The 22,812-nt window shown below is 42.8% G+C and overlaps 1 protein-coding gene across 4 annotated transcripts in view; it reads right to left on the reverse strand.

The window, feature by feature from the left end:
- Positions 1-2,433: 2,433 nt before the first annotated feature.
- ltbp1 (latent transforming growth factor beta binding protein 1) overlaps positions 2,434-22,812 on the reverse strand; it is a 145,711-nt gene continuing 125,332 nt past the window's right edge. For all 4 annotated transcript variants that reach the window (XM_069141860.1, XM_069141859.1, XM_069141858.1 and 1 more), the window contains 10 exons: positions 16,583-16,711; positions 14,980-15,117; positions 12,721-12,882; positions 12,373-12,462; positions 11,835-11,963; positions 11,314-11,454; positions 8,816-8,986; positions 7,050-7,211; positions 4,725-4,874; positions 2,434-4,648 (listed from right to left, as the gene is read on the reverse strand). In XM_069141860.1, coding sequence (XP_068997961.1) covers positions 4,476-4,648; positions 4,725-4,874; positions 7,050-7,211; positions 8,816-8,986; positions 11,314-11,454; positions 11,835-11,963; positions 12,373-12,462; positions 12,721-12,882; positions 14,980-15,117; positions 16,583-16,711 — 1,445 coding nt within the window. In that variant the 3' untranslated portion in view covers positions 2,434-4,475. The remainder of the gene's footprint in view (positions 4,649-4,724; positions 4,875-7,049; positions 7,212-8,815; positions 8,987-11,313; positions 11,455-11,834; positions 11,964-12,372; positions 12,463-12,720; positions 12,883-14,979; positions 15,118-16,582; positions 16,712-22,812) is intronic.

A 22,812-nucleotide genomic window follows, 5' to 3' on the forward strand; every position in this document is an offset into this window, starting at 1 on the left:
AAACTGTCAAACTGTAACGTGTCGTCTAAAATATGATAAAACTGTCAAACTGTAACGTGTCGTCTAAAATATAATAAAACTGTAACGTCATCAAACATATGATAAAACTGTCAAACTGTAACGTGTCGTCTAAAATATAATAAAACTGTAACATGTCATCAAACATATAATAAAACTGTCAAACTGTACCATGTCGTCTAAAATATGATAAAACCGTCAAACTAACATGTCTAAAATATGATAAAACTGTCAAACTGTCAAACTGTAACGTGTCATCTAAAATATGATAAAACTATCAACCTGTACCATGTCGTCTAAAATATGATAAAACTGACAAACTGTAACATGTCGTCTAAAATATGATAAAACTGTCAAACTGTAACGTGTCGTCTAAAATATAATAAAACTGTCAAACTAGCGTGTCGTCTAAAATATGATAAAACTGTCAAACTGTAACATGTCGTCTAAAATATGATAAAACTGTAACATGTCGTCAAACATATAATAAAACTGTCAAACTGTAACATGTCGTCTAAAATATGATAAAACTGTCAAACTGTAACGTGTGGTCTAAAATATGATAAAACTATCAAACTGTAACATGTCGTCAAACATATAATAAAACTGTCAAACTGTAACATGTCGTCTAACATACGATAAAACTGTCAAACTGTAACTTGTCTAACATACGATAAAACTGTCAAACTGTAACATGTCATCTAAAATACGATAAAACTGTCAAACTGTAACTTGTCGTCTAACATACGATAAAACTGTCAAACTAACATGTCTAAAATACGATAAAACTGTCAAACTGTCAAACTGTAACGTGTCATTTAAAATATGATAAAACTATCAACCTGTACCATGTCGTCTAAAATATGATAAAACTGTCAAACTGTAACATGTCGTCTAACATACGATAAAACTGTCAAACTGTAACATGTCTAAAATACGATAAAACTGTCAAACTAACGTGTCGTCAAACATACGATAAAACTGTCAAACTGTAACGTGTCGTCTAAAATATAATAAAACTGTAACGTGTCATCTAACATACGATAAAACTGTCAAACTGTAACGCGTCATCTAACACGATAAAACTATCAAACTGTAACGTGTCGTCTAAAATATGATAAAACTGTCAAACTGTAACGTGTCGTCTAAAATATGATAAAACTGTCAAACTAACATGTCTAAAATACGATAAAACTGTCAAACTGTCAAACTGTAACGTGTCGTCTGAAATATGATAAAACTATCAACCTGTACCATGTCGTCTAAAATATGATAAAACTGTCAAACTGTAACATGTCGTCTAAAATATGATAAAACTGTCAAACTGTAACATGTCGTCTAAAATACGATGAAACTGTCAAACTGTAACATGTCGTCTAAAATATGATAAAACTGTCAAACTGTAACGTGTCTTCTAAAATATGATAAAACTATCAAACTGTAACGTGTCATCTAAAATACGATAAAACTGTCAAACTGTACCATGTCGTCTAAAATATGATAAAACTGTCAAACTAACATGTCTAAAATACGATAAAACTGTCAAACTGTCAAACTGTAACGTGTCGTCTAAAATATGATAAAACTATCAACCTGTACCATGTCGTCTAAAATATGATAAAACTGTCAAACTGTAACATGTCGTCTAAAATATGATAAAACTGTCAAACTGTAACATGTCGTCTAAAATATGATAAAACTATCAACCTGTACCGTGTCGTCTAAAATATGATAAAACTGTCAAACTGTAACATGTCGTCTAAAATATGATAAAACTGTCAAACTGTAACATGTCGTCTAAAATACGATGAAACTGTCAAACTGTAACATGTCGTCCAAAATATGATAAAACTGTCAAACTGTAACGTGTCATCTAAAATATGATAAAACTGTAGTATGCACCTTTAGCCTCTTCTTCTTCATCATCATTTCCTTCTATCTCGGGTTCAAACTCATCATCTCTCATCATTCGATAACTCTCCAGTGAAGCGTCCTTTGGGTCTCCGTCCTTTCTCCTAAAACAGCAGTGACTCAGTAAGTGCGTCAGACACATGAATTGGACACGAGTCCACAACAACTACCTTCATAAAAGGGATATAATTCCATAACAAAAATGATTTCAGAACCCAAAAATATTATTGCTAACATTTGAATAAACAAGAACATGTATATCTTTATCATCGTAAAGAAACGATAAATAAACATCATTTGGCTTACCTTTCCGCTTTCCATAAAATGTGCGTGCTGCTGTGTTGGCCATTTTGGATTGAGAGGAAGTTCTCTCCCTATCACACGACATACGAGCAGGAGGTCCAGGATGTCTTCTTTAAAATACAGCATGTTAACAAAACATCCAAAATATCTGGAAGAATACATGATTCAAACAGTAACAACAGACCAGCAGCGGACGTTAAATATCACAATTTGTGGTTTATTATCACGTGGTTTAATGTACATTGTGATATGAATCCATAGAAAAAGCTATTTATTCATGTACAAATTACAAATACATCAGCCGTTTTCTCCTCTCTTCTTTTTAAATGTACACAAGGCTCTTCTCTCCCGTCGCTGTCCCGTAGCAGCTTTACAACCTGGCAAGACTTTGCAGTGAAACGAAGATAAGAAAATAGAAATAAAGAGATGGACGTCCCCTCCGAGCACACGGCGACGGACACCAGGTAACAGCTGGGTAACAGCTGGGTAGAACCTCTGACTGCATCTGACCACGGTTACACAAGAGACAAAAACCCACAAAAAGCTTATTCCAAAAGACTTTACATCAGCATTCCTTTAGTACAATAAAATGTGCGTCTGACATGGTTTGATGACGAGAAGCAGCAGACAGAGGGAGCAACACCTGGCCTCTTCACAGAATTAAATATCCACTAAACAGTCTGACTGGGTACAAAATACACCTGGATCCCCCAGCACAAGTCCATCGGGTTTGTCCTTCCGTTAAATGACACATGAAACTCCACAAAATAACAACATACACTTTATACAACAGTGAGCACCACGTTAATGAATCTTCATCTCAAGTAAATGTTTCATTTAGTGTGGATGTTATACAGTGCAGAGTATATGGGCTTGGATTAAGTGTGTGTGTGTGTGTGTGTTGTATTTCTATACTTTTAAGAAGCAGCTGTCTCCTCAGTGAAGTTCAGTTTGAAGACACGCTGGCTGATCTACACGTCTCCATCGGTTCAAAGCTGTCGGGCAGCGACTCATCAGCTGTTAATAATACGTTTTAAAATGACTCTTGATATTTATCACGTCGAGGCAGAGATCAATGTGACACTACGTCATCCAGAGAGAGGAGTGACACGAGACGTCATCCAGAGAGAGGAGTGATACACGAGTCACTCCAGCAGGCAGATTAAAAGCTGTTGGTTGGACTCGGTCAGCCATGCTACCAAAACATCTGTTGGTCAGTCCAAGCTTTGGTCCAGCTTACTTTGGAAATGGAGCATCGCAGCTATGGGATGGATTGTCATGAAGTCATGCACTGACTTTGTTGACCCTTTGACCTTTGCTTTAGCACTACTACATAGTTTTCATGGTCTCCAGTCCATGCAGATGTTCATGCTCCTCTCAGGATGAACTGTAAGAACTTTGGCGAACCTGACTTTTCTTTTTTTAGATAAACAGTTGTAATGTATAGAGTTTAAAATAAGTGGATCAAACACACCTGCAGAGCTCCTGACAGTCCCATCATCGTGCTAATTAGCCAACATAGATGACGAACATGACGCCTGCTAACATCAGTGTTCTACATTTACCTTCCCAGTCCAGGAACCTTCAGAGGAACCAGGCTGACAGACTGTTTTCATGGAAGACATTTCCATACAGAAAATCCCCAAACAATAATGATAATACGGCAACGGTATTTTAAAGTAAGAGGATGTTAAAATTGTGTGCGTGTCTCTGTGTGTGTGTGTGTGTGTCTGTGTGCCTGTGCGTGTGTTGTTGTAGAAGTCAGTATGCATCTTACAATATCAGGCTCTTCTTACTCAAAACATTTACGAAGTCTTTATCTGAAAATATCCCCATTAGAAAACCACTAAACTGAAGAAAGTATAACATATCATGCAACAAATACAGTAAAGAATCCATAAAGGTGTAAAGTTGACAGATAAGGATTTGAAGACATTTTAAAATGATGAACTGACATTAGAATCAGATTAATGTCGATTTTTGGAGGTTTGATTTTGATTGTGGGAAATGATTGTTAAGATTTAAAAAGGTACAGTCCCTGATGGCGTCGCTCCAGGTCACTGTTGATTGGTTGACTGTGAACCGGTTGGAGAGCTGCTGGATGCCGAAACACTTGGAGGTTTCTGCTGAGGATTTGGTGACTGAGTGTAGTCAGTGGACATCCTCACAAGTATAGTAATACAAGCCTCTGCTCGTGTTTGTGGTTTTGGTGTCTGTTGTCGCCCCCCAGTGTGCGTCCGTGCTCACTGCGAGTGTGTGGATGTGTGGTGTGTTTCTCCCTCCACGCAGTAGTTGGGTTTGCTGGAGGCCCTGAAGCCCGGCAGACACACACACTGGTAGGAGCCCACTGTGTTGATGCACTTTGCATTTTTACACAGCGACATGTGGCTGTTCAGTTCCGAACACTCATTCACATCTGTGGACGGAGGAAGAAGAGGCGTCAGCAGGATGTGTGGAGAGTTGCTGGTTGTGGTTGAGTGTGAGTGTCTTACCGATGCAGGCCATGCGGGACATGTCCAGGGTGAATCCGTCCAAGCAGTCGCAGGTGTAACCCTCCTGAACCCGCACACACCGACCGTTCTCACAGCCGTTCAGGATCCCACATTCCTCCGCTTGCAAACCCTCGAAGGCCTTGTATGGATCTGCAGCACAAAAACAGAGTCATACAGGTTTGAGTTCAAAAGAGGATGTTTTGTGTCTTTTTAATGCAGCATAAAATGCAATCAAAAATCTAATACCAAACTAGTGAACTGAGAATTAAACTATCTGCATTGTAAACAAATGACCTCTCAGTTGGGCTTATGAAGCCTCTTTATTACGTAACAAATACTTTTGATTGTAAATCAGACCTCTTTGGCTGAGATTCAAAAAACGTTTGCATCATAGGAAAATTTGGAAATGAACTTTTCCCTGTTGCACCATTAACAGATTTTAAAGGGTCTGAACTGATTCAGGGCAGCACAGTGGTGCAGTGGTTAGCATGGTCACCTCACAGTAAAAAGGTTCTGGGTTTGAATCCCAGCCTTCCTGTGTGAGTTTGCATGTTCTCCATGTGCCTGCGTGGGTTCTCTCGGTTCTCCAGCTTCCTCCCACCATCCAGAAACATGAACCTCAGGTTAACTGGTGGTTCTACAAATGTCCCTGAGGTGTGAATGGTCTTTGTTTCCGTCTGTCTCTATGTGTCCCTGTGATGGACTGGTGACCTGTCCAGGTGAACCCTGCCTTCACCCAATGTGAGCTGGGATAGGCTCCGCCCCCCCCGTGACCCTGTTTAGGATAAAGTGGGTATAGATGATGGATGGATGGATGGATGGATGAACTGATTCAAGTTTTTATTTCCAGCTCTTAAACATAACTTCAAACCGAGATGACTCGTTGGTAAACTGATATACTCCTGGTAATACTGAAAGTCTCAACCTCATTAAGTGCATTTAGATGACATATGATAATGAATTGGAGCTATGCAAATATGATTGAACCGTATTAATGAGTACCAGAAACTGGATCAGCACCCATTGAAGGGTCTCATTCTAACTGTTGTCACAAGATGGCAGCAAAGTGCTGTCAGACATGTCAGAAGCTGCACTCTGGTTGGCCACAACATTACCACTGATTGTCCTGTTACAACTGCACCTGTGGAGGGGGAGGGGAGGGGGGACTCAGGCAACAAGGGAACAGTCTCTTCTTGATGTTGGTGTGTTGGAAGCAGTAAAAACAGGCAAGAAAAAATGATGAGTAGATGTCTGAGTCAAAGCAAGAGACTCGTCGGACGTGACTCCGAGAAGATTGTTAGAGCCGTGATGTTTTCTCAGAATGTTCCCCGAAAGTTAAGAGTAAATCTTTGAAGATGTTTTGTGAACAAGTTTTATCTTTACAGAGAGCTCCTCAAGTGAAAAAGGAGGGAGGAGGACATGAAGAGTTTCTTCATCAGAGAAGAAAACTGCTGAAGTCCAGAGCAAGCTCAGAAATATTGTTCGGACTGAAGGAGGTGGATGAAAGTCTCCAGATTGTCTGCAGGATGTTTGTGGAGGATCTCAACAGCACAAGAACACAGACATGAAAGAGATGATGTTTGGTGACTGCAGTCTGTTCAACCTTCATCAGCAGTCATCACACACAGACTCATCATCACATGCAGTTTTTTGGATCAACCAATCACATCTTTTAAAAGGATGTGTCGCCTAGCAACTGTCCTTTCCTTGATCACCACCATTAAAAAGAAGCTCAAAGCATCAGTGGCGTCCTCCCATCTCTAAACTTCTCCATTCAATGTGCAACCACCAACCACGCCTCACTTCACCTTCTGAAGCCAACAATAACAACTCTTTTGATGTCAAACCGTTTCATCCAGACTTCAAGCATTTCTTTTGTTTTATGGAAAGGAGCTCATCACTTCTACCTTGAGCTGCAGAAGCAGCTCTCAGATCCTTGACTGGCGGGTTGGAGCTCCACCAACTACAGACTCCCTCCCTCCCATCAGCACCCCGTCATCCTCGTCCTTGGGTTTTCTAGTCTTACAAAACCATCTCAAGATGTGGTGTTTCACTCTCCAAAGAGAAAACCTCAGTCGCTATCTTGGCGCTGTAGAGGAAGGGGCGGGGCCACCGACGTAAAGAATTTTCAAATTAAAAGCGTGTGAGGAAGCTGCAGCTTCTCCTGAACACAAATTGTTTATTTTCCACTGCTGCTGCTGGACAGAATAATCAGTGTGTTTGTGGAGTGATAAACAGAGGACACAAAAACACGTTGATTTCTGGGTAAAATCATTCAAGCTGGTGATGTGTTATGATATAAATGCAGAAAATAGAAACACTCACGCTCTTCATTCTCATAAAAGGATGGGATGGGCTGCTCCTCAGGTGACGGTGAATAGTCTGGACTCACTTCATATTCATGAACTGGACCGGCAACGAGGGCGTCATGACCGTACGGCCGCCGACCGCCACCCAGAGGAAGGTTACACATGGACGCATAGTCGTCTGGAAGAGAGACAGAGAGGACATACATCACTGAATGAGACATCTCAGGAGCTGTAAAAACTACAATATAAGATATTAATTATTAATTTTACAATGAAGTGGTCTGAGGGGCCACAGACAGTAGGCGATGTGTGTAGTTAGTATTGTGTGTCATTGGTGTTGATTTACATGGAAACTGTGAATATGGAAGTCAAGGTTGGCCAATATTAATACAAAAATGTCCAAATATAATCGAGTTTTCATCTGATTAAACACTGGAGTATCAGAAGTAACTTCAATGCACATTAGCAGGTAAACATGAAGCCTAATCAGTAACATCCACTGGCGGTTTATCATTACGGGTCACTGAGGCTCCGCCCCCTCCAACATTGAGGAAAAATACTCCTTTAACATGTAAAACATAAATGAATGATGTAATAATCGTTTGCTGGTAAAAGCCACCTGGTTGTCTGCCAGTCTGTAATCATTCAATAAAAACTATTTACAGATGTATTCAGTTCATTTCTGTGTAAATAATCTACTTCTACAACCAATGAGAGTCAATGAAGTCCTTCAACTTGTGACTAATGTGATTGGACAACTGTCGACAGCGTCTTTCAAGTTCACCTCACCATCATGACGTCATCACACGGTGACTCCTGCTTCTTTCTGTCTGACCGGCAGTGGAACAGAAACTTAGAGTGGAACTGAGGAAAACTCAGACGAGTACTCGGCTGAAACTGTAGATAATCTACTTTAGATGAGTATCATCCGAGTAAATGTGTCATTTTCCGTGTTGATGAAGGCTTCTAACAGACACTAGCTGTTTGCACACATCAGGCAGCTACACACAGAGCCCCGCCTCCTGGTTTACACACACACAGCCCCGCCTCCTGGTTGACACACACACACACACAACCCCGCCTCCTGGTTGACACACACACACACACACACAGCCCCGCCTCCTCGCTGGCACACACAGAACCCCGCCTCCTGGTTGAAGAAGTGATGAAGATCATCTCATAAATAAGGTTCATTATATGTCATCAAGTAATTTCAATGTCAGGAGAAATCATTAAAATGAAATTAGAAGTGTAATTATCATTTAGTCGTACATAGTCAACCAAATGCCACTGATTAAATTATTTCAGATTAATTTTGGAAGTCCTGAAAAGTAAACATTGACTCTGAACAAACTGTCTTTTAATCTTTTACCTGAAATGAATGCAGCGTCTAAACGACTCAGATCAACATTTAACTTGCTAATTGAATTAAGAGTCTCTGCGCTGCCGTCCCTCATCTCATTAAGGGACATCATGACAGGAGTCCATGTGAAAACGACAGACGAATGAATGTTTTGTTTGCTGTAAATCATCTGGTGGCTGTTGTTTGTTTGTTTGTTTGACAGATAAACTTCATAAAACCAACTGTCAGTAATAGAACACTGAATCCAATAAAAAGTCATCCAGCAGGAGGAAACGTGTTCAGATATTTAGTTCCTTCATAAAGGACGATCAACATCAACAAGATCATCAACGAGGAGCCGACTGATGATTAATAATCAATAAGAAAATTCATATTGTGTGTGTGTGTGTGTGTGTGTGTGTGTGTGTGTGTGTGTGTACCGGTGTCTCTGCGTGGACATAGAGCACAGTCCATGCCCCAGGCGTCTCCGTAGAGACAGCAGCACTCTGTGTAGGTGGTCTTCCTGTTGTGTCCCAGCGGCTGAGTGCAGGTCAAATATTCGGTCACCGTCTGCCAGCAGATTTTCCAGATCTGCTGATCCTCATGTTGCTCTGAAACACACAGTCAGTAAATACACAACGTTCCCGATCACAAGTTCACTTTCCTTCAAAATATCATTTATAATTAAAACTGCAAGCAGTGATGTACGGGCCCTCGAGCCGTTTGGCCACGCCCACTCGCAAAACACATCAGATGTATGGTCTCACCACGCCGGATGTATGTGACACGTTTCGTGAGGTTTCAAGCATCCTTTGACCTTAAACATCAACTTCCTGTGTCTAAATTTCACTTCTCTGGACCCTCTACAATTTGCGTACCAGCCTCATGTGGGAGTGGACGATGGCATCATCTACCTGCTGCAACGAGCTCAGTCTCACCTGGATGGAACCGGTGACTCTGTGAGAATCACTTTCTTTGATTTCTCCAGTGCATTCAACACCATCCAACCACTGCTGCTGAGTGAGAAGCTGCAGGTGGTGGAGGTTGGGGGGGTGGACACGTCCACCGTCTCCTGGATCACTGACTACCTGACAGGCAGACCACAGTTTGTCCGTCTGGGCAGTGTGCTGTCTGATACGGTGGTCGGTGGTACTGGAGCTCCTCAGGGAACTGTTCTGTCTCCCTCCTGTTCACCTTATACACAACTGACTTCCAGAACAACTCAGAGTCAAGACATCTGCAGAAGTTCTCTGATGACTCTGCAGTGGTCGGATGTATAAAAGATGGACGGGAGGAGGAGTACAAGGCAGTAGTGGAGGACTTTGTGGAGTGAGCTGGTAGAAATCACCTCCTCCTGAACGTGGCCAAGACCAGAGAGATGGTGATCGACTTCAGGAGGAAGACGACGGCTCCACAACCGCTGAGAGTTCTGGGAGAGGAGGTGGACATGGTGGAGGAGTACAAGTACCTGGTGTCTCCATGACAACAGACTGAACTGGAAGACCAACATCAACGCTGTCTACAAGAAGGTGATGAGTCGACTCTTTTTCTTGAGGAAACTTTGATCCTTCAATGTGTGCAGCAAGATGTTGGAGATGTTCTACCATCTGTTGTGGCCAGTGAACTGTACTTCGCTGTGGTCTGCTGGGGGAGCAGCATTGGAGCCGGAGACACCAACAGACTTAACAAGCTGGTTAAGAAGGCCGGCTCCATCATCGGCTACAAACTGGATAGTCTGGAAAAGGTGGTGGAGAGGAGGACGCTGAACAAACTATTATCCATATTGGATAATCCTGACCACCCTCTCCACCACCTGCTGCAGGGACAGAGGAGGACGTTCTCCAAAAGACTCCTCCAGCTGCTGTCACAAGGACAGATACAGGAGATCATTCCTGATAGAGGAGATCATTCCTGATCCAGGAGATCATTCCTGATACAGGAGATCATTCCAGATACAGGAGATCATTCCTGCCGACCGCAATAAGACTGTACAATAACTCACCTCTGGCAAAATAACACTGTTGACTGTGTTTCTTGGTTGTTTGTATATAATATATATAGATATATACTGTGCATTTTATAATTTTACTGCTATTTTATTGCTTTTCTATTATTATCTATTGCTTCCTGTATGCTGCTGTAGCGAAAAAATGTCCCCTCGGCGATTAATAAAATAACTACCTAACCTAAATTTGAATTTAGGTTCTCTGGATAGAAAACATGTTTGGGAGTAAAAGTTATCAAAATAATTCGTTTTCATCAATGTGTGTGCCTGTGAGAGGCGGCCATTTTGAGCGTCTCGCCATGAAACTACGAGTTGCTTTAAATCTTATGTACATGGACCGACCTTCTCCAAACATCACAGGTATGATAACAGCCCCGCCCTGAAGACACAATGTGGTAATATTCGCTCATAGTCATAGCGCCCCCTGTTGGCCACCGAAAATGACACTTTTCATACTTTCACATTCTACGTCGAGCTGGTTGATCACATGAACGTAAAGTCGGGTCACAATAACCTAAACATGTAGTTGATGACATATTGAGACATTCGTTTGACTTTGTCAATGGGCGTCACCGTGACGATGCGGCAAAGTTTGATGTCTCGCCGTGACACAAGAAGTTGATGTTTACGGTCAAAGGATGCTTGAAACCTCACGAAATGTGTCACATACATCCGGCGTGGTGAGACGATACAGCTGATGTGTGTTTTGCGAGTGGGTGTGGCCAAACGGCTCGCCAGCGCCCCCTGCTGGAGACGGAAAACGGGACAAAAATAGCAACTTTAAGCGGTTATACGCGGTCCCCCGCGAGCTGCATGTCGGGGAGACGGCTTTGGGGAGGCGGCGCGCTGGAGTGCGAGGGCCCGTACATCACTGCTTGCAGTTTTAATTTATTTTTGTACATTTTTGGGGGGAAAGTTTTAACCTGAACTCACCAGCTACTTCAGGGATGAAGACACAGCGGTTGCTGCTGGTTTCCAACACCATGGGGTGTGTGCAGAAACACATGTATGACCCATCCGTGTTCAAACACTGTCCACCAACACACACCGATTCATCCAGACACTCATTGATGTCTATGGAGAAAATACACAAACATTTCACACACAGAGAGCGAGCGAGACAGACACACACACAAAGAGCGAGAGAGAGACAGACACACACACACACAGAGAGCGAGCGAGACAGACACACACACACACAGAGAGAGAGAGAGAGAGAGACAGACACAGAGAGCGAGAGAGAGAGACAGACAGACACAGAGAGAGAGAGAGAGAGAGAGACAGACAGAGAGAGAGAGAGAGAGAGACAGACACACACAGAGAGCGAGCGAGCGAGAGAGAGAGACAGGCAGAGAGAGAGAGAGAGAGACAGACACACAGAGGGAGAGAGAGAGAGAGAGAGAGAGAGAGAGAGAGAGAGAGACACAGAGAGCGAGAGAGAGACACACACACACCTCTGCACTCCAGCTGGGCGGGGTCGTAGTCCTGTCCAGTCTTGCAGTAACACTCGTAGCTTCCCTCCGTGTTCAGACAGAAGCCTCCTTTACACACCTCCTGACCAAACAGCGAGCACTCATCTGCATCTGCAGACACACCGTGACCTTCAGTCAGTATTAATATAATGACTATTATTATTATTACTATTAATAATAAATCCAATGAGGTCAATTACAGGTTATTTGGTCTATTTCTGGTGGTTTTCAGTTGTTTAGCAGGTCAGCCAGCAGTGTATCAGGTCAATTTGAAATTAGTGTTGAACTTTTCTTCGTAAAGGTTTTTAAATAAGGTAAATTGTCACAAACAAATAAACAAAAACAAAAAATGAAATAAAAAAATAAAAATATCAAAAAACATCAATAATATAAAAACATTTTAATGATGTAGCTGAAAACGTTCAATAAACCACAAAACAGTCCTCTAATATTCCTCCCAGTATTCCTGAGTCTCCGTCCTGGCTGTAACACTGAAGATGGGCGTGGCCACTCATCTTACCTTTGTAGCTGTCAGGGGTCGCTACTCCGTACAGAACCTCTCCACCGGGAATAAAACCTCTCCCCGATGGACACATCTGGTTGAACTGGTCTGAAGGAGGACAGACATGGCGGGTCAGAGGGGGCGTGTCCATCACTCATCCATGGTTTATAACAGCGTTCACTTCAGTAAACCTCTGACCTGAGCTGAAGACAAACTTCAAGCAAATCTAAAGATTCTCACGTTTTATTTATTTATTTATCTTTGGTGGCGCTGCAAGTTTTACACTTTATGATATTCTTTCAGGATCTTTTGGTTCATAAAGAGCACCGTCTGCCGCCGGGCTTCAGACTTCCTCCTCGGCCTCACCTGTGCCGTTGACCGGACAGGGATGCACCTCACAGTTGTCACCCCAGCCGGCTCCCAGCGTGCAGCAGCACTCCTGCAGCGTGACGTGGCTGGTCAGCACACTCTCACACAGGTTCTGGTCGTTCAGGTGGTAGTAGCACTCCTTCCGCTCCACCGACGATGCTGAAACACACATTTTCAAGGCAAATTCAATTCCAGAAGCCGTCCAGGCATTTTTTGAATCTGTGCTGCTGCCACAGGAAGAGGAAGATGGCTGCATCGCTCACAACACAACTTTTAAATGTATCAGTGAAGAGAGTTTGTTTCTTAATGGAGATTTTCTCACTGAAAACAAACAAAAGCAGCGCGTGAATATTTTGTTTCACGTTTTTCTTCAGTTTACTTTCTGATCTAGTAAATACATTAATAATTAAAACTGCAAGCAGTGATGTACGGGCCCTCGCACTCCAGCGTGTCGCCTCCCCAAAGCTGTCTCCCCGACATGCAGCGCGCGAGGGACCGCGTATACCCGCTTAAAGTTGCTATTTTTGTCTCGTTTCCTGTCTCTAGCAGGGGGCGCTGGCGAGCCGTTTGGCCACGCCGACTTGCAAAACACATCAGATGTATCGTCTCATTACGCCGGATGTATGTGACACGTTTCGTGAGGTTTCAAGCATCCTTTGACCTTAAACATCAACTTCCTGTGTCACGGCGAGACATCAAACTTTGCCGCATCGTCACGGCGACGCCCATTGACAAAGTCAAACGAATGTCTCAATATGTCATCAACTACATGTTTAGGTTATTGTGACCCCACTTTACGTTCATGGGATCAACCAGCTCGACGTAGAATGTGAAAGTATGAAAAGTGTCATTTCCAGTGGCCAACAGGGGGCGCTATGACTATGAGTGAATATTACCACACAGGGGTCTTCAGGGCGGGGCTGTTATCATACCTGTGATGTTTGGAGAAGGTCGGTCCATGTACATAAGATTTAAAGCAACTCGTAGTTTCATGGCGAGACACTCAAAATGGCCGCCTCTCACAGGCACACACATCGATGAAAACGAATTATTTTGATAACTTCTAATCCCAAACATGTTTTCTATCCAGAGAACCTAAATTCAAGTCGGTCCGACAAAATCCCTCGGAGGAGTTCGACAAAGTACAACGTGTCAGAATCGGCCAAAATGGCAACTAAATTAAAAATGGTGGACTTCCTGTCGAGTTGACGTAACGGTGAAATGTAACTTTTTTGTGCGTCCAGGTGTGATACACGTGTCCACTGGATTTGGTGAATTTAGGTAAATGTGGCCGCCGGGGCATCTCTTTAGGGGGCGCTCTCGAGCCGTTTGGTCACGCCCACTCACGACTACACGAGAATATCTAGAAATCTTTCACCAGGAGACGTATGTGTTTCCACTTTCATGAGTTTTTGAATATGATAAAGCCTCCAAAAAGGAAAATCACTTTACGCAAGAATAAGAACGTCTAACGACGAACATTTTTACGAAAAACAACAGGGCTTTCGCACCGATGCTCGGGCCCTAATAAATGCAAAGTGTTTTTGCAGTGTGCTTTTAAACTGTGACTGACCCTTGACAGAAGCCTCAACCTCACAGGAGCCACCTGCTGCCACCTGCTGCCACCTGCCTGATGTTGTCCAGCAGTAACAATGAGGATGGACACGTGTTTAAAAAGTCCAGGTCAAGGCCACCAAGCAAAGCCGGTACCAAGAGAGCTGGACGGTGCTGCACTTTATACACACACCAGACTGGGGCAGTTGAAGGTGTGTGTCCTGATGTCACAGTGGGCGGGACCTCAGCACCAAGTCTTGGAAGCTACTTCTAAAACTGCCAGCTCAATAAGATTTACCAAGAATACATATATATAAATTGATAAATGTACCTTGCATTACAGTATGAACCCTCCACTTCACACTATATTTATTTACCATATTCTGATGACTACCTGTGGCCCGGGGCCCAAACCAGGGACTCACACTCAGAGGATACAGCCCTGTGATGTGCGTGAAACTTAATTCTATTTTTCATGTATGGTGGGATGTAATGTCAGCCCAACGTTGGAGACGATGCAGAAGTGATTTCTGTAGGTTGTATCAAACATACAGCTGAGTGATGTCTGGCTTCAGTCCCTGCATCCGTTTAATGGGTGCACGCATACATCACGTGAGAATGAGCTGCTCTGTGATGGACAGACGACACCAGCTATGATGTGTTCAGCTGGACCGAGGTCCATGTGGGGGGTGGAGGGGTCACCTGTGGGGACGGGCTCACACTTGGCGATCATGACGTTGTAGTCCTGTCCGCTGGGACACACACACAGGAAGGAAGCGTCCACGTTCACACACTGGGCTTCTCCACACACACTGCTCAGCAGCTCGCACTCATTCACATCTGTGGAGGAGACCAAGAACAACAAGAGGATGAAGGTTATTTCAAATAAATCATTAGTTAACAATCAGCATGGAGCCTCAGAACGGAGCAGATCCAGCAGCAGTTTCTCTACTGTTCTGCCAATGAGAGAAGGAAGTCCACATTTAAAGTTCAACTAGTTTGCATCTCTTACTGTCTGAGGGAGAGAGGAAGTAAGGAGGGGAGGGGGATGCATTCTCAACGGTTGGCGGTTCACCACCACTGAGGTTGTGGAAGTGAGTCCATCTGTGTCTGCCACAGTGCAGTGATGGTTTGGCAGAGCGGACCTGGTTTGGACCCAGCAGCTCTGCCACAGGACAGATGTGAAGTGTGTTTCGGTGTGTCTGAGCCGAACTTTTGTGGTTCCGGTACTGTACTTCGGTCAGAGAGTGGTTGTTTGGGGAGGTTTTCTATCTGGGTTCAGACGGGGGTAGTTCGCTCAGAGAGTCCTTCCTGCTGAAGGAAATGAGACTAGATAGCTGCAGGGGCCCGGTTAGTCCGGGGAAACCACCAGCACTCATCAGGTCCGACTCACTCCAAACCAGACTGGAGGAAAACCCCTTATTTTAACGCAAGTCCGTGGTTTTCTCTCTGGGATGGCAGGTCGGCACCACTTGGCACTGCTGCCTTCAAACATTCTCCAAAGGTAGGAGGGCCGGCTGTCGACCCGCCAGCAGTGGTTGGCGCCTTCATTTACCTCAACTAAAGAGAAACCCAGACTTTTATACGAGACATGAAGTATTTAAGTAGAAAAGTCCAAACTGTGTCCACTTCAGCGTGAATTCTGTGGTTCAAATGTTTGAAACAGTGAGTTTCTTCACATTTTGACACTTTGGAGTTCGTAGAACGCCCTCAAGCCCAGCCTGGTGTGAACCCAACCCAGTTTCACTGCATGAATATGATCTGTCCAAACCTCCACAGAGGATGGTTTGCAGTCCTTCCTTCCTACTGGGTGTAGACCTCGGGTTCCTTTTAACCAATCAGCATGCACTGAAACCGGCCGACACTCTTCCATTGCTGCAGCTACCTACTAAAGTGCCCCCCCCCCCCACGTCCCCTCAGAGTGGCTGAGAAAACACTAATACCTAGACTGCATTCACAGAGAAGAAAACTGAAGCTGTGAGTGATAGGTGGGGGGAGCCAGGCTAATTAAACCTAGTTTAACAGCAAATAATCTCAGTGCAAAGAAATACAAACGGTTCTCAGGGTTTTCAACCTTAAATTATGTTTTGACCGAACAACTCTTTCAAAAAGAATTGGCAGAATATGATGATTGTAAATGATGTAAACTCATATTTAATTGGAAATAAACCAGAGACAACATATCAAAGAAATGTAATTGTTCTATGAAAAATACATGCTCATTCTGTCAGTGTGTCAAAACTTTTTCAGTGGTACTGTAAATTGAATATAATACAACATATAGACATAAAAGTCCCTCACTTACCCAGGCAGCCGTGACCATCCGGGGCCTCCTGGTAGCCTTGGTCACAGAGGCACCTGAACGAACCCAGTCGGTTCTCACAGAAGCCACGAGGGCCACACAGGGTCTCGTTGAGGCCACATTCATCAATGTCTGGAAACCAGAGGAACAAAGGAGAAATGTCAAACCACTTCTTTTATTGATCAGGATTTCATTGTGGAGCTGGCGGGCGGGCGACAGGTTGTGGGTGAGTGGACGTAGCAGACAGTATGGACTGACACCTCAGGACTGCAGGACCAGGGCTGATATAGTGGGGAGGTGATTAGTGAGATGAGCAACCTGCAGGTGGTGATCAGCTGGATTGGTAGCAGCTGCTCAGACTGATGAGGGGCGTGGCCATGGGAGGTGACTGGAGGCGGGTGGAGGAGGACAAGGAACAAAACACAAAGCACATGGAAAACAACAACAAATACACAGAGGAATGACAGGACACATGAGGAGAGGAGGTCTGGGGAAACAAAGGTCACAACACAGGGTCAGACAGGGATCCTGACAGGCAGACTGACACACTTCTCCTGTGTCCACTTTGATTTCCTTCAAAACAAAGGAATTACTGCATAATTCCCCACAGCAGTATTTCTCAAACTGTGGGGCGCACCCATCTAGTGGGGCGTAGTGGTATTACAGGTGGGGCACAGGGGGAAATGCAGAATTTTTTTATTTCAAGAACTTTATTGAGAACTTCACATATTTACAAAAGAACAAAGTACACAGACATAAAACTAAGTTATTAATAAATACGTGGAGAAATGCCTGTACTTTCGTGTAAATGTTTACGTTACGTCGTTAACAGGTTACGCTTGCGCATGCGCGACGGCCAAGATCCTTGCAGACTCACTTAGTGTGCACGTCCGACTCTACCTGGAGGCTGAGGTTTACAGCTCAAACACTGAGTGAGTTCTGGCTCGGTGTGGAGAGGGACCATCCACTCATCGGACAGAGGGCTGTGGACATTCTGTTTCCCTTCGCCACATCCTACCTCTGTGAGATCGGCTTTTCTGCTGTTGCCTCTCAAAACAAAACACAGATCTTAGCTCAACATTGAGCCTGAATTGAGAGTGGCCGTATCAAGTCTGCAACCCGTTTTAAAAAGATTTGTATTGGAAAGCAGGCTCATTGCAGCCACTAATACTGATACAACTTGATGGCTTACACATATCTGCACTCATTTTATTTTGTTTTGCACAGGTTGCACGTTATTGTTGTTTTGAAAAGATATTGTAGCTTGTTGGGATCATTAATGGTTTTTCCCAGAATGCCCAGAGTTTGTTCGAATTCGGCGCCATAAGTGACATGAGTTGGGTGTTATTGTAACTCCCTCTGGTTTGTGTTCAGTTGTGTGCAAAGTAAATGGCGTGTTCTTCTGGTCAAATAAACAGCTGATCCTGGAGGTGAGAGACAGCTGGGACCTAGCATCTGTGCTCATATGGAGTTCTTCTATGCCTCATCTCTTGGCTAAATAATCTCTGGCACAGTGTAAAACTCAGTAAAACTCTTAATTGCCTGATGTTTAAACTTGTTTTGTTCAGTTTTTCACAGGTTGAACTTCATTGTAATTATCTTGAAAAGATATTCAGTGCAAAACAGGTTAATTGCAGCCACAATAAGCTATTTTTTTTTTGTGCCAAATATTAGTTCTTTTTTGCACAGATAGAACTTTATTTGCATTGTTCTAACATAGTGATTGCACATTTTATTTGTTTTTAACTGATGGAGCAATCTGGTTTACTTGAAAGTGATTGCAATTTTCTTTATTCTATTATTTGAGAAAGCACAGATGGAGGAGTCACAAAATGTTGTTATTTCAATAAAAATTCAACATGGACCATTTTGTTACAATTTTGTTGGGGCGACGGGGCATGAACATTTTTCTTCCTCCAAAGTGGGCCATGACAGAAAAAGTTTGCGAACCACTGCCCTACAGATAAAGCAAAGATGGGAAGCGGAAATTAACAAGGTCATACCACAGATCCCTGGGAGATGTGCACAGAGGCACACCTAGTTACAAACTGGAACACCAGGAGGGAATTTAAATGGAAAATAATCACCACATTCTTCAGAACACCAGAAATAGTAGTCAAGATGGACCAGACGCATCCCAATTTATGTTGGAGGAACTGTGGAACACGTGCTACCAATCACACGCATATATTCTGGCTCTGCCCCAAGTTAAATGTTCATGAAACATTCATTATGGCTCCAAAAGTCGATCTTTACTAAATGATGGGGTCCTGTCACAGATTTAGTAATACAATGAGGGTTATTACTATTTGTTGCTTGACCCTCTGTTTGAACTTTCATCTTACTTTCTATCTAATTTCTCTATACACACACATTATACACCATCTTCCCTGAAAGCAAATATAGCACCTATGGTATTACACTTAGGCGTGGACAATTATTATTTCTCCAACACCTTTTATTGTTATTTTATTATTTATTAATTTTGTTATTATTTTTCTTGTTTTGGAGGGGGCACTATTTGTTGTTGTTCCTTCTGTGCGTTGTGCATCATACCTGAATATCGTGTACGAAGACCAAATACAGCTGAAAAATGGACAGAGAAAGTTACTGTCTGAAAGTGTATGTTGTTGAAAACGAATACAAAAATTAGTTAAAAAAAAAATACATCAGGAATTACTGACATATTTGGCATCTGAAGCAGCAGGTATAAAATGTTGTAAAAATATATATACAAGATCTACATGAAGTGGTTTCATGATAGCAGACACTCAGCCACACATTTCCACTTGAGTCTGAACCTCCTGCATAAATCATGAGGCCGAGCAACAAATATCCCTCCTCGTCTAGACAGCCAGCTCAAAGGCTTCCTTCTGCTTCTCTTCCTGTTCCCTGCTTTCCTTGCTTGGTTTTCTGAGGCAGCAGAGACCATTAAAAACAGGCAGGACTGCTGCCATGGTGGAGAGACGATCAGCAGCATATGTGAGAGTTTCTCCTCATCTTTCTCTCATCTTCAAAAGTCAGACACTTGTGATGGCTTCATGTTACAATTTTTGTATTCTTGATCCTGCGGTGCCAGCCAGGGAGAACCCTGACAATAATGTATCTAAATTAAACTAAACTAAGCCAACACAAAGGAGGTATGAACAATAACCCACGTTACTCTCACACAACCTAAAAAGACCTTCCATAGAAAAGTACCAACAACAAAAAATAGACGTCTTTCAATCCTCAGCAATGACAAAACACCACAGGAGATGCACAGTTCTTGCCAATCAGTCTCTTATTTTCCCAAGAGAAGAGACAGAAAATATTAGTTCAATGAGAGAAAAATAAAAAACAGACAAATGCCAATAAAAAGAGTCCACTTCAGGATATATCCAAGAAAAACCAAAATATGCAAAACCACATATAATCCACTCCAAAAAGGGAGATAATGTTCGCACAAGTCAATCCATCAGTCAGTCAGTCAGTCAGTCAGTCACTCAGCGGGTGAGTCAGCTCTACCGGCACGATACAGGCAGTCAGCTGACAGTCAAGCACTTACTTTTCTGCGGTCGGTAAATGTTTCTCCGAGGTCCGGTTGCGTGGGAATGACTCTTTTCTCAGGTGGGCTCCCTGCTGTAGGTTATGGTACAATAAAATGAAATACAGAAGGCATAATGTGCCGAGAGAATAAAAATAACTCTACAGAGCGGTATACCTCTAGATAATAATATTAAAAGAAGTTCTCCTACCAATAAACTGTATTTTCACTGTATGACTAGATCCAACAATCACAGACAGTAAAAATAAACTGGAATTGCTAAATGTGATTTTTAAACATAACCGAAGGGTTGAGTTCTACTGACTTGTTGTGTAACCACTTCAAAGAGAGGAGGTGGTTACAGCCCACTGGAGGGAGGGGAGGAGAGGTGTGAGTCTTCATAGGCCTCACAAGTCAATTACAATTCAACTGATGGCACAATTAATCGAGAAGCTTCTCAATGCAGTTAAAAGGGGAAGAATGTGACCCAGGATATTTACTGTAGCTCCGATTTACAGAGGTTCTGTAAACGCCTCAGTTGCAGGCATCAGTAGAGGTCAGTCAGGTGTCTGTGTCATAGAAGTCAGGTGTCTGTGTCATGGACGTTGTTCTGCTGAAATAAACAAGACCTTCCCTGAAAGAGACGTTGTCTGGATGGCAGCATATGTTGCTCCAAAACCTGAATATATCATTCAGCATTAATGCTTCCTTCCAGATGTTCAAGCTACCCATGCCATGTGCACTAATGCATCCCTGTACCATCACAGATGCTGGCTTTAGAACTGAGCTGATAACCAGCTGGATGGTCCCTCTCCTCTTCAACCTGGAGGATGCAGCGTCCATGATTTCCAAACAGAATCTCAGATTGTGATCCATCAGACCTCAGGACAGTTGTCCATTTCACCTCAGTCCATCTTCAATGATCTCGGTCCAGAGAAGGCGGCGGTGTTTCTGGATCATGTTTCTATCTGGTTTCTTCTTTGGAGAGTTTTAACCTGCATTGGTGGACGCAGCGATGAACTGTGTTCACAGACGATGGTTTGCAAAGTGTTCCTGAGCCCATGCAGTGATTTCCACTCCAGAATAGTGTGTTTTTAATGCAGTGCTGCCTGAGGGCCCGAAGATCACCACCATCCAATATTGGTTTCCAGCCTTGTCCCTTGTGTTCAGAAATTTCTCCAGATTCTCTGAATCTTTTAATGATATTATGAACCCGTAGACAATGAAATCCACTAATTCTTTGTAGTTTTACGTTGAGGAACATTATTCTTAGATTGTTGCACTATTTTCCCACACAGTCTTTCAGAGTGGTAGGTGTTTGTTTTTTTTAGCATAACACAACTTTTCCAGTCTTTTGTTGAACCTGTCCCAACTTTATAGAGACGTGTTGCTGCCATCAAATTCAAAATGAGCAGATATTTTTCATAAAACAATATGCTGTCTCAGTTTCAAGATTTGATATGTTGTCTTTGTTCTATTTTCAAATAAAAATGGGTTTATATGATTTACAAATCTTGCAATCTGTTTTTATCTACCTTTTAAACAGCGTCCCAACTTTTATGGAAACGGGGTTGAATTTCTACATTGTAAAACTGAAGAATTGAAAACTACACATGGAGTTGAGTTATGTGAACCAAAAATTATTCACCAAACCAAAGTATCAAAATTCTTCAAACTAGTGTCCGTTCACCTTCGTGACAGCATTGCAACAATATCTGAACCAGCTTCATGAGGTGAAAACCGGGAATGGCTTCTAGTTAATAAATGAGCCTTGTATAAGTTAACTGGTGCATTTTTCTGCTTTCTTCATGAGATCATCAGTTGTGTTGAATCAAGGTATTGTTGGTATTCGTATGCAAAGTCATGGCAACAAACACTCAACCAAGTAAAGACAAAATACAACCCTTCAATGATTTAAGACGTAACGCTCGGTGAGTCCAGAAAATGTTAATAACACTGAAAAAAAACCACCAAATGCTGTGATGAAACTGCCTTTCACGAGGACCCCAGGAAATGAAGACCAACCTGAACTGACCTCCTCAGTCACCCAACCTCAATCCAACTGACATGGCTTGGAATAACTTGGACTGCAGAGTGAAGGAAAAACAGTTAGCAAGTGCTCAACATATGTGGGAACTCCTTCAAAACTGCTGGAAAAGCTCCAAGTGACGACCTCATGAAGCTGGCTGAGAGAATGATGAGCTGTTATCAAAGCAAAAGGTGGCTGCTATCAAGAAACCAAAGTTCAAATGTTTTTTTTGTTTGTTTAAGTTTATTTTTTTTTTACATACTATATAAATCTAAATGTGTTATTTCACACTTTTGATGTATTCAGTTTTGTTCTGCACTGTAGAAAGCACAAAGATCAAATCAAAACGTGGCTACAATCAAGAACCCAAAATCCATCCATCGATCCATTATCTATTCCGACTTTACCCTGCATAGTCAAAAGGGGCTGGAGCCTCTCCCAGCTGACCGGGTGACGGCGGGTTCACCCTGGACAGGTCGCCAATCCATCACAGGGCCAACACAAAAAGACAGACCACTCACACCTACAGTGGTGTGAAAAAGTGTTTGCCTCCTTCCTGATTTCCAATTTTTTTGCATGTCTGTCACACTTAAATGTTTCAGATCATCAAACAAATTTAAATATGAGTCAAAGATAACACAAGTAAACACAAAATGCAGTTTTTAAATGAAGGTTTTT

Source organism: Embiotoca jacksoni, unplaced genomic scaffold (assembly GCF_022577435.1).
Source record: "Embiotoca jacksoni isolate LCO1_2020_lvr unplaced genomic scaffold, fEmbJac1.0.p SCAF_92, whole genome shotgun sequence".
Lineage (NCBI taxonomy): Eukaryota > Metazoa > Chordata > Actinopteri > Embiotocidae > Embiotoca > Embiotoca jacksoni.